The 12325-nt window shown below is 50.6% G+C and overlaps 1 protein-coding gene across 1 annotated transcript in view; it reads right to left on the reverse strand.

Moving 5' to 3' along the window:
• The window catches only part of Dvl3 (dishevelled segment polarity protein 3), a 17082-nt gene continuing 4757 nt past the window's right edge, over positions 1 to 12325 (reverse strand). Inside the window, exons 2-15 of the mRNA XM_042667331.1 lie at positions 10471 to 10540; positions 9848 to 9969; positions 9620 to 9729; positions 9330 to 9465; positions 9078 to 9171; positions 8814 to 8883; positions 7957 to 8096; positions 7734 to 7810; positions 7563 to 7630; positions 7261 to 7410; positions 6068 to 6199; positions 5717 to 5884; positions 3027 to 3242; positions 1 to 2932 (exon numbers count right to left, since the gene is read on the reverse strand). Coding sequence (XP_042523265.1) covers positions 2496 to 2932; positions 3027 to 3242; positions 5717 to 5884; positions 6068 to 6199; positions 7261 to 7410; positions 7563 to 7630; positions 7734 to 7810; positions 7957 to 8096; positions 8814 to 8883; positions 9078 to 9171; positions 9330 to 9465; positions 9620 to 9729; positions 9848 to 9969; positions 10471 to 10540 — 1990 coding nt within the window. The 3' untranslated portion in view covers positions 1 to 2495. The remainder of the gene's footprint in view (positions 2933 to 3026; positions 3243 to 5716; positions 5885 to 6067; positions 6200 to 7260; positions 7411 to 7562; positions 7631 to 7733; positions 7811 to 7956; positions 8097 to 8813; positions 8884 to 9077; positions 9172 to 9329; positions 9466 to 9619; positions 9730 to 9847; positions 9970 to 10470; positions 10541 to 12325) is intronic.

The raw sequence follows: 12325 nt of genomic DNA on the forward strand, positions 1-12325 counted from the left end.
TAATAATAATAGCTACCATTTATTGAGCACCTACTCCATTGTGTGCCAGGCACTGTGCTAGGCACTTTTCGTACAATATCTAATTTAAATCCTCACAACAACCCTGTGAGGTAGGTATTATTATCATCATTTTACATGAGAGGACTGAGGCTCAAGAGAGATTAAACAACTCTCCTATCACACAATCAAAAGTAGTAGAGCTGGAATTCAAACCCAGACCAACCTAACTCCAAATTCCATGCTCTGGTAAATTAGAGACAAAGGATAAAAGGCTAAATTCCAGGAAGATTGGAGTGGAAAGGATGTGATATGCTGTCTAATAAGATATAGAAGGAATTTAAGTCCATAAATGTTTCTAGCTGGTGGGCCTATGTAAGTTGTAATGAAGGTCACCAGGAAAGGGTCTCAAGAACACGCTTGGTTGGGACATAATTTCAGTCCATATGGACAGGTCCATGGAGATGTCCAGTGGGTGAAAAAAAAATGCAGATGTAAAGATTGGGAAAAGTTGGGGTTAGAGCTACATATGTGGGAATCACCAGCATATCAGCAGCAACTGACCTCAGAATGGATGGCACATTTTGGGGGTATATAGAAAGAGAAGTGGACCAAAGATAGGATGATGGAAGCACCAACACTGAAGGCATGAACATAGAGGAAAAATTCTCAAGAGCAGACAAGGCAGCGTCAGAGAGAAATACAGGAGACAGCCCTGTAGTGGTGGCTAATCTTGACCTGTGTTGGGGCACAAACTCAGAGGTTCTAGAAGGCAGGCAAAACGGAGTCCTATTTCCAACACAGCCCTTTGTTCATTTAAATCCCTAGCGGTATTTGTTAAATTACTGAACGCTAAAATGCCCTTATCTTAGTGTTACCCAAAACCTGGGCTAAGGACTTCATCTCATTTTTTTTTTTTTTTTTTTTGGGCAGTACTGAAGTTTGAACTCAGGCCTTTGCATTTGCTAAGCAGGTACCCTACCACTTGAGCTGCCATACCTCCAGTGAACTCCATCTCATTCTTGACACCTCATCCTGGATGAGTCAGTACAATTTTAGCAGTCTTAAAGAAAAAGTCAAAATTTGTTTAAGGTGGAGAAAATGGTAGAAAGTGACTAGAACTTTGTCTAAAAGTCCTCTTGCCCAACTTCAACTGGCCTGTGTGTTACTGTCCTTATTCTAGGATGCCATAGTGAAACAGGGCAGGATGGGAGGGGTAGGTAAGATGGCCTGTCAGTCACCTGGAGAGTCTTTTGCTGAGCCCAGCCTAAGACCCATCTTATGGGCTTTATCCAGATAGAAAGATGTTGGAGATGTGCTTGAGGACTATGAGGAAATGAAGAGGGAAGTCAGGGGACCTGCCCCACTAACTAGGGAGAGGACTTGGAGAGAGGGTCCAGCCCTCTAGGCAGGGACCAGCCCTGAGGCTTTATGTGAACTTGCATAGGCACCTCTGTGTACATAGGGGTGTGTGTGTGTGTTAGAGAGAAAAGGTAGATGTTGGGGGAAGACAATGAGAGAGACATTTCTCTGGGGAAAGAACAGGGTCTCTCATGCGTGGGTGAGTGGGGCCTTCCCCAGCAGTCTAATGACACTGAAGTGTGGGTGTGGGGGCTGGACATCCTTGGGAAGCCCTGAGGGGCTGCTGAAGCAGGGTTCCTGGTCTCCTCAGAGGCTGGGCCGCCTTTTGCTGAGGGCTCACAGAAAGTCAAACAGCCCGAAATTCTTGGCTGCTCCAGGCCCAGGGTAAATTGGGGGAAGAAAAGAGAAAGAAAAGAAATATTTCAGGCTCAGAGGTGAGATGAGCCTGCTAGTTAGTAGGGTTAGGTTCTGAAGGAGTCAGCACACAGGGCAGGCATAGGGGCAGGGGTGGAGCAGAGATGCTCCCTAGAAGTCATGGGCTGTTCAGGCACCTGAGGGGGCCCCCTGAGCTCCTGATAGGGTGGAGCACAGGCAGGATAGAGCTAGCATGGATGGCTACTGGAGGTGACTATAGCTCTAGGGTGCAGGATTGAGGCAGCAGGCAGGGGATGGTTAGGAAGGGCAGATGAAGTAACTTTTTTTTGGTGTCAGTAGTGTGGGACAAAAAAAGAGTTGCACGCATGCTTGAGTGGGCTTCATATGGGACAATGCAGCTGAAGGGATATTGTGCGGGCAAAGTCTGGCTACGGGAGTGAACACGCCCCCAAGGATACCACTGGGTGAGCTCCTAAAGTGTGCGAGGTGGAGCAGAGGGGAGAAAGCACCAGCAAGTCTGGGGAGCCCCCCACAGCAGTTAGTGGGTAGAAGGAACAGGCTGGGCTACAGGCAGGTTAGGGGCTGCAGAGCAGATCCGTAGTTGCACCCCGCCCTCACTGCGCCCAGCGAGCAGTTAGCGCACCTGGATTTAGTTCCATTTATTTCCCTTTACGGTACCAAAGTAAAAAAGATGGACGGATGGGAAGAGGGCGGAGGCCGGCGGGGTGGAGGGGTGGGATGTGGTGGGGGCAGGGCCCTGCTCACATCACATCCACAAAGAACTCACTGGGGTTTCCCATGGCCATGCGGAAGGACTGTCTGCTGGCGGTCAGTTCGGGGGGCACAGAGGCCAGGTCGCGGCCCGGCGGGGCTCCTGGGGGCCCCATGGCTGCGGGCGGCGGGGGCATCATCAGCATGGAGGGGCCGTAGAGCGGGGGCACTCCGGGAGGCCCGTAGCTGGCGTGCGTGTGGTGGCTGCGCAGGCTGCCGGCCAGCGAGTGGTGGCTGCGGTGGCTGTGCTCGCTGGCCGCTGGCCCCGAGCGCTCGCTGGGCGCGCGCTCCCGCGGCCCCCGCAGGCTGCTGCGTGTGGTGTGGTCCGACTCGCTGCCGCTGCCCCCCGACTTGGAGTCCCCCGCCTTTGGGTCCTTCTCTTTGCGCCGGTCGCTGCCACTTCGATTGGAGCCACTGCTCCGGCTGCCTGTAGGGGACAGGCAGGAGGGGGTCCGGGGCTCAGGGCCGGGGCCGGAGCTCTGCCTGCCGCGCCCTCCTCTCCTTGCCGGCCTTAGGCTTACCTTCGCTGTGCTGACTGCTGGCGCTGCCCCCGCCGTAGCTATAGCCCAGCTCCGGGAAGCCCGGGTGCGGGTTGTAGGGGTGAGGGGGCGGCGGGTACTGGTAAGGGAAAGCCATAGGCCACGGGGCGGCTCCCGGGTGCGGCAGAGGGGCCAGTGTGTCCTGGTCAGAGGCGCCGCTGGAGCCATCGTGGTCGTGGAGGGACAGGTTGGCCATGTCTGTGGAGAGAAGGCAGAGCGAGTTGTCGGTTCTGTGATCAGGAGAGCTAGATCTATAGCCTGAGAGCAGGACAGGGTAGGCAACCGGGGTAGTAGGGGCTCTGGTCTGAATAGGAGGCTGGAGACCTCAACCCTTTTGCAGACCAGCATGGCCACCTCCACGGAAGGCCCCTGGGAGACCTTCCTCAGCAAGCCCAAGCACCATCCTTTCAGGTCCTCAGCCAACCCCTCCCCCCCTCCCCTCCCCTCCCCCCCCCCCCCCCCCCGCCCCCCCCATCCAGTCTGAGGCACCTTCTGCTTATTCCTCAGGCTGCGCGCTGTGTGTGTTGTGGGGCTTGAACTCTAGGCCTGGGCGCTGTGTGTGTGTGTGTTGTGGGGCTTGAACTCTAGGCTTGGGCGCTGAGCCACAGCACCACTTGCTGAGCCACAGCACCACTTCCGGCTTTCTGAGTGGTTTATGGGAGATAAGAGTCTCATGGACTTTCCTGCCTGGGCTGGCTTTGAACCACCATCCTCAAATCTCAGCCTCCTGAGTAGCTAGGATTACAGGTGTGAGCAACGGGAGCCCGGCAAGCAAAATGATTTTAGGGGGCAGGTTTGAGGGTTTGATCTCAAGGGCCTCCAGCACTTTTTCATACTGGTTATTTTTGATAGGGTCTTGCTTCCCACCCATGCCTATTTTAGGTATCCATTCAGCCTGAATGACAGGTGTAAGCCACCATGGCCAGCTTCTTCCCTTGAGATGGGATTGGACTTTTCTGTCCTGGGAGGATTTTTCTCCATCTTCCCAATAGGATTCCCACATGGCAGGTCTGTGACCCACAGTGCCCAACTATCAACTGAGAAGGGATTTCAGAAACTTTTCTGCTTGTGCTAGTTCAACCTGTAATCCTGATCTTAGCCTCCCAAGTAGCTGGGATTACAGGAGTGAGCCATGGATTTCCTACTGAGAAAAAAAAAAAAAACAACTCTTATTCTGCCCTTTTCTCTTCTGTTTTCTCAGAGTGTGAGGTCAGGGAATATGGAAGACTAATCTAGACAACCTCTAGGTAGTGCATGTCTCCACTTCATGAAACACAATCCTAGAGTCATGAGGAAAGTGTTCCTCACTTTTCCAAGTAAGGAAAGTGAATCCAAAGAATGGAAATGAGCATCTTGAAGGCAGCCTAAACTAGAGGCACAACCGAAGCTAAGAGTTGCTTATTCTTTCTTTATCTCTCCAGATGAGACTTAAATTTGGAACTGTCAAACTCAAAAATCCTATGTGTTTATCACTACTCCATGCTAGGGGCCAGGGACTCCACCCTTCACCAGGAACTGTGCTCTGCAGGATCAACCATTCTAGATCCTACAACCTAATCTAAAGCAAATTAAGAATTGGGCTTTGAATGCTAGAAAGCACCATTATCCAGAGAGAGAGCCCCTTTGGGCAGAGTTCGATGCTGGGAGTAGACTTCTGCTCCCAGCCATAAGCCGTACTGTTCTTTTTGTTTTGTTATGTTGTGTTGCTCTATTCGGAGGAGTCCCATCCCAGGCTAAGAAGGAGAAGGGCTGTCTTCTGCAGTCTCCTGCTTAATTGCCTTCACTTGCTTTGTACTCTTTCAGTATCAAGTCTAAATTCCTTGGTGCATCTTGAAGAGTCCTCTGCAACCTGGCCATCATGGAAGAGCCTATCCTCACGGATCTGAGGAAGACTTGGAAGTGTCTTGCCAACTTCAACATCCTGCCCTGGTGGAAGATGCTTGGCTCATGGACCAGAGGCAAGTTCTTCTGTTGTTACTGTGGCACCCACCAGACTAGACAGTGGGAAGAGCAAGACTGCTAAAGCCAGAAGACCTGGATCCAAGGCCTAACTCCTCTGCTTCTAGTAGAGATGTAGAGTAACTATTACACACTGATAAACCTCAGTTTCCTCATTTCAGAAAATGGATAGGAAGCCCAGCACCGATGACTCATGCCTGTAATCCTAGCTACTCAGGAGGCTGAGATCTGAGGATCACCATTCAAAGTCAGCCCAGGCAGGAAAGTCTGTGAGACTCTTATCTGCAATAAACCACTAGAAAACCAGAAGTGGCATTGTAGCGCAAGCAGTAGAGTGCTTGCCTTGAGCTGAAGAGCGCAGGGACAGTGCCCAGGCCCAGAGTTCAAGCCCCACGACTGACCAAAAAAAAAAAAAAAAAAAAAGAATGAATCCCTTGGGAGTATGTGAGATTTTAAGATGATTCTTTAGAAAGTACTAATACTATGCCAGGCACAAAGGAGATGCCAGGCCCAACAGGAAGCTGCAGAGCTGGTGAAAATGCCAGATTGGGTTGTTTCCACTAAAGGACCTTAATAAGGCTTTAAGTCAGGTCCCCAGCACTGGTGGATCCCATCCAGGCTCCCTGGAATCTGCTGTCACACCATGGACACCTCCCCATCCCAGCCAAGAGACAGGGCAGGAGATAGGGCAAGAAGGGAAGAGAGGCACATACTGCCACAGAGGTCGCCGAAGATGTAGTAGCACTGCTCAGAGAAGGTGATCTTGTTGACAGTGTGGCGGATGAACCCAGCTTTCAGCAGGTTGCTGGCATACTTGCGGGCTTCCCGCCGGTCAGTGAAGCCTTCCACGTTGTGGTACAGCCAGTCCACCACATCTGAGCCTGGGGATAAGGCTGCTAGTTGACTGAGAGGCCCACCTGGGTTCACCCGGCCTCATAGAAGCTATGAGACTGGGGCAAGTTCCAACTCAAAGGAGTAGCCCAAGGGAGTTCTTGGATCCCTTTACCCTGTCTCTGCCCCATCGCTTCCCACCCGTCCTTCATCCTACAATGGGGCCCTCTCACCAATGAAAGCATTGGGAATGGTAATCTTGAGCCACATGCGGTCTCGAACCTCCAACCCTGATTCAGGGGAGGCCATGGCTTTAACGATGGCAGCCATGTCACTGTGGATGGACAGGTGAAAGTCATCTAGGCCTGGAGAATGAAGGCAAAACATGAGGCAGAAAGAGGTTTAGCGTTAGATGCATCCCACTATTATCATTCAATAATTATAGGACCAATGCTGGACAAATTACTAACTTCTGAAACACTCAAGTTTTCCCTTCTGTAAAAATTGCTCTTTTAATATCTACCTTACAAGGATATATGAGGAAAATGCATGTGCTTAGCATAGTGTAGATGTGCATGTTATGATAATAAAAATGGCAGAACTTATTTCATGTTACATACTGATGATGTCCCACTTACAGACTCTTATTAAGCTCATGGGAACCTGGTAATGTATATATTGACAGTATAAGAAACAGGCTCTTAGCTGGGCGCTGGTGGCTCACGCCTGTAATCCTAGCTACTCAGGAGGCTGAGATCTGAGGATCGCGGTTCAAAGCCAGCCCGGGCAGGAGAGACCGTGAGACTCCTATCTCCAATAAACCACCAGAAAACCGGAAGTGGCGCTGTAGCTCAAGTGGTAGCGCTCGCCTTGAGCTGAAGAGCTGAGGGACAGCGCCCAGGCCCAGAGTTCACGCCCCACTACCAACCAAAAAAAAAAAAAAAAAGAAACAGGCTCTTAGCCAGGCGCCAGTGGCTCATGCCTGTAATCCTAGCTACTCAGGAGGCTGAGATCTGAGGATTGAGGTTCAAAGCCAGCCCGGGCAGGAAATTTCGTGAGACTCTTATCTCCAATAAACCGCTAGAAAACTGGAAGTGGTGCTGTGGCTCAAGCAGTAGAGCGCTCACCTTGAGCTGAAGAGCACAAGGACAGCGCCCAAGCCCAGAGTTCAAGCCCCATGACCAACAAAAAAAAAAAAAAAAAAAGAAAAGAAAAAGAAACAGGCTCTTGGGTACTCTGTATATAAGTTCAGAAGCAGGCAATGTTTAGTGAGGATCAGAGTGCCTACTGGGGAAAGCTGCAGTGTGAGGGAGCTGGAATGAATAGAGTCCCCTCTCCAGCCCTTCCTGATGCTCCAGTGAGCCCTTGTCAGTCCCTCCCACTTGGCTCTGTCTGCTCGGCCCAGGGGACAGGCTTAGACACTCACGCTCTGTGTCAGGGATGGAGCTGGTGATGGAGGAGCTGGTCGAGGTGATGGTGCTCAGGGAGGGGCTCATGCCGTAGGCAGGGAAGGTACCGGTCATGGCTGCAGTATGAGAGACCCAGGCCGCAGGGTCGATGGGTCGGATGGGCTCACCTACAGGGAGGATGAGGAGATGTAGATACTCACCCTGCCCACTATGGTGCCTAAGAGGAGAGTGTGGGGGTAAAGGGCAACACAGAAGAAAGGAAAGTCAGGGCTCTCATGTACCAAGCATTGCTTTCAGAAGGAGCCTCATATCTACTTACTCCTGGGCAATGTGAAGCAACCACGTGGACTTGGATCCCAGCATTTAGCTACAGTCAGAGTGATGGGCCTGAAAACAAGTGAGCACAGGATGTACAAAGGTCAGATCAAGTCCTTGGCCTGAAAGACAGAAGTGCCTGTCCCATTTCCCCAGTGTCTCATTCCATCCATACCCTGGTTTGTGCACAATCTCACGCAGTACCCGGACGGCATCGTCATTACTCATGTTCTCAAAGTTGATCTCATTTACCTGGGAAAGAGGACAGGAGAGGGATAATAGGCTGTCCTATGGAGAAATAGGGGAGCTAGGTGTGGGGGTCAGGAGGTCTTCCTCCAGAGGGCAAGGATGCCTCCCCACTGCCTAGCCATACCACTGCTCAGGCCAGGCAATGATACCTGTAACAGCATATCTCCTGGTTCGATGCGTCCATCAGCAGCCACAGCCCCACCCTTCATGATGGAACCAATGTAGATGCCTCCGTCACCACGCTCGTTGCTTTGGCCCACAATGGAGATGCCCAAGAAGTTGTACTTTTCTACAGGAAGTAATTCAACACCTTGAGAGGGGCAAGGTTCCTACCCAAATTCCCAGCCCCTTATTAGCAAAGGTGGAAAGAGATAAGGATTGATATTTACTGAACCTTTACCATGTGTATAGTGTATTTAAACATGCTTTTACTTAATCCCTTCTGGCTGTGAGGTGGAGACTCTTAAGTCTCATTTTACAGAATAGACGACTGAAGGTTAGTGAATTTAAGTGACTTTTCTAAGCCAGTGAGTAAATGGCAGTCAGGATTCAAGTTCAGATTTCAGTTTTCCAAGTGGGCTCTTTTTATATGCAGCTATTGGCTAAAGAGTTCCTAGGGCACAAATCAGAGAGCAAGGATCCAACAGCTAAATATGAGAAAGGGCAAGATACTCAGGAATCAGTTCCTCTAAGAAGTCCTCTGAGGTGCCATTTTCTGCTTCTACAGTTCTCTCTGCTCATCTGTTATAGCCCTGACCATGAGATACTGAAATGATCAATTTCTATAGCAGTCAATATTTGTAAAAGAGCTCTTTGAGGCTAGGCAGCATACTTTTTCCCTTTCCCATTCCCCACAGTTCTGGGGATGAAACCCAGGACCCCTGTGCTCTACAATTTAGCTACATCCCAGGCCCCAGAGAACATATCTGTGCTTCTCTGAACCTCTCATGCCCGTCCAGGATCATACAGGAGGTGCTCATGAGTGTCTTTTTCCATTCAGACTCACCCATATTGAGAGTAACGGTGATGATGTTGAGAGACATGGTAGAATCTGTGATGCTGCTGAAGGATGAGGACTGGAAGAGACATAGGTCCTGAGCAGTGCAGGTAGAGGTGGTGGGAGCTCACTGCTCCCACCTGGTTCCTCCTCAGAACACCTCCCTCACCCACTAAGGTTCTAAACACTGAAACAAATGTGGAAGAGCTCTGAGGAAGAGCAAGCCGTGGCCCAGTCCCCACCCACCCTAAACAAGCATCCAAGGCCCCATACCCGCTCAATCCGTGAGACCTTCTGCTTCCGCCGCCGCCGCTTGTGTCTTCTCATCAGGCGAGAGGCACTGCTCTGCTCTGTGGAGCTGCTGAACCTGTGGGGCCCACAGTCGTTTCCCACCAGGCTGGCCCAACCCTACTCCATGAGAGGCACAGCAGAGCCCAGATCCACAGCACAACGCCCACAGCCCTCCCAGAGGTGCAATATCCTCAGAATTCAGGGCTCCTGAGGGTTTCCTGACTCCATACCCACCTGCTGGTGGAATCATCTTCATCTGAGTCGAAGAAGCTGGTGGTCTCTAGCTCACTGCTCATAAGGGTGGATGAGCTATCATAGCCGCCTGGCTCTCGCCGCCGCTCTCCCTTGGCAGTTCCATTTAGCCTGGTTGCTGTAGGGGAGGGAGGCAGCTGGGTTCACACAGGGCCCAGTGCTGGGGAGAAGGGAGGAGAGAGAGACAGGCCAAGCCAGAACTTAGGAAGTAGGGCAAAAAGGTGGGGAGCTGACTGGAAGCTGTGGGAAGGGGTAGGGGTGGAGAGTCACACCGTGTTCTGGGCCATCCCTCCTGCGTGGCCGCTCTCGCTGGGCAGACACCAAGGAGTCCGTCTCTGTGTCATTGTCCAGGTTCTCCTGGCTGCCCCCACCAGCATGAGGGCTGCAGGGAAGAGAAGACTTGGTAGCAGGGGACAGGCTGGGGGCTCCCTCCCCCAGCCCAGGGCTGAGCTGACACAGCCCTCCCTCTTAGGCCCTTCCCACTATGGGGTCACACTTACTGAAAGGATGGGGGCCGAGAGTCCCCAATGCCTCCTGTGCGCTCCATTGGTGGTGGCAGCTCTGATGGGTTGTCAGCACAGAAAGGGGCTGGATCTGGGTGGGAGCCCTCAGCTGACACCAGCTGATGGGGAGAAATGAGTGGGTACTTCAATCATGGAAACACCAAAGACAATGGGCTTCATGGCTTGTAGTAGGACACAAAGCCAGGAGACTGAAGCAGGGAGAAGCAAGGGCTATGTGAGGGCAGCTGCCCAGATTGAGGGTAGGGGGTGGCAGGCATGGTTGGGTGAGGTGGAATGGGGGCAGAGACCAAAGTCCATGGTATCAGGCAGAGTTCACCAGGTAACAGCAGATGTCTCCTCGGGTATGAGACATTTTTATCTCTACCATGTGTTTCTGTCTCCTCCTTTCCCCCATCCCACCACTCTCCCATTTTTCATTAAAGGCTGAAGAATCTGAGGTGAGAAACAGAAATGATAACTGACTTAGCAATCCATTAGAACACTGAAGGAAGAATCAGACAATGAAGCATGTTGGAGATTACCAGCACCAATCTCACCAATGCCTTCCTCCCTCTAGCCAGCATAAGGATACAGGTGGATGGAGGGTGAGGGCTCCTTACCCAAGACACCACCCGGCCATTGAAGCAGGGTAGCTTAGCATTGTCATCTGAGATTTCCTCCTTCACCACTCTGCAAGGAAAAGGGAGCATCAAGAACTTTCTGATGTGAAATGGAGGGGCCTCATAATCCCAGTTGTCCTTCACCCTAAACTAGGAGCTAGCACAAAACTGCTGAAAGGGGAGCAAAGAAGGAGGTAACCCAGGAAAAGCTCACTGGAACCATCAAGAAAGCCACCAATGCAGGCTGGGCACTGGTGGCTCATGCCTGCAATCCTAGTTACTCAAGAAGCTGAGATCCAAGGATCATGGCTTGAAGCCAGTGCCTGCAGGAAACTCCATGAGACTCATTTCCAATTAATCACCAGAAAACCAGAAGTGGAGTTGTTGCTCAAAGTAGTAGAGTGCTAGCCTGGAGCAAAAATATCTCAGGGACAGTACCCAGGCCCCGGGTTCAGGGCCCATGACTGACAAAAAATAAACAATAATAATAAATAAAATAAAATACAAAATAAAAAAAGAGTCAGAAGTCAGCTACTGACTGACCCTGTGTGGGCCAGGAGCCTTCTGTCGCATCCTCTCAGTTATCAAGTGATTATAAATTACAACCAATATATTACCATTTCCCATATCACTCCCCAGAACCTCCTGAGTGCTTTATCCAGCCCCAATGACTTTCCGGGGTTGAACTTGCTCTTTCCCTCTGATTTCCAAACTGACAAAAGGCAAACAATTGTTTCTGACCTTCAGTTTGTAACTAGATTCCTAACACTGTTCTGGAAGAGATGAACAAGGAATTTACGGAAATTGGCAAGAAAGGCATTTATTAAACATCCGCTATATTATGGTAATGAGCTGAGCACTAGTGGCTCATACCTAGCTGTTCAGGAGTCTGAGATCTGAGAATCAAGGTTCACAATCAGCCTGTGCTAGGTGCTGTTGGCTCACACCTGTAACCCTAGCTACTCAGGAGGCTGAGATCTCAAGGTTGAGAGCCAGCCTAGGCAAAAAAAAAAAATGCATGAGACTCTTACCTCCAATTAGCCACCAAAAAGCCAGAAATGGTGCTGTTGCCTCAAGGTAGAGAATTAGCATTGAGCAAAAAAATGCAGGGACAGCACCCAGGCCCCGAGTCCCACACACACACACACACACACACACACACACACACACACACACACACACACACACACACACACACACACACACACACACACACACACACACACACACACACACACACACACACACACACACACACACACACACACACACACACACACACACACACACACACACACACACACACACACACCAGTGAATGTTGCTTTCATTTATTGAGCGTCCATTACGGGCCGGGAAAACTAGGTTCAAAAGATTCAATAATTCAACCAAACTCATACTATTAGTGAGTAGAGTTGGCATTTGAATACTGGTCAGTTTGTATTCTTACCTATTATACCATCTTAAGTCCTTTATAGTTAGAATGTATCTTCTCAGCAGCCTTACTAGGTAAACAAGATGATCCTTATTTCATGAATAAGGAAACTGACAGCAGTAACTTGTCCAAGGTCATAAAGCTAGTAGATGTCAGAGCTAGAATTTACCCCAGGCTCATCTGACTCTCATATTGTCTCCACTGTATGTCACATTCTTTCCTGTACGAGGCAGAGGTAACGTGGGTCTGTGAAGAGGGTGGGTGGTGGGTGGTGGTGGTATAACAGCACAGTGATTTAGGGCACGCAGGCTGTGGGACTGTGGTCATGGTATGCAGTTTGGTCAGGGGAATTAGTGAGTTAAGAAGTCAGATACTGACTAGTGTTTGGGCCCAGGGAAAAGAATGGAAAAGTTTGAGGAT

This window comes from Dipodomys spectabilis, unplaced genomic scaffold (assembly GCF_019054845.1).
Source record: "Dipodomys spectabilis isolate Male_0828 unplaced genomic scaffold, ASM1905484v1 ptg000017l, whole genome shotgun sequence".
NCBI classification, from domain to species: domain Eukaryota; kingdom Metazoa; phylum Chordata; class Mammalia; order Rodentia; family Heteromyidae; genus Dipodomys; species Dipodomys spectabilis.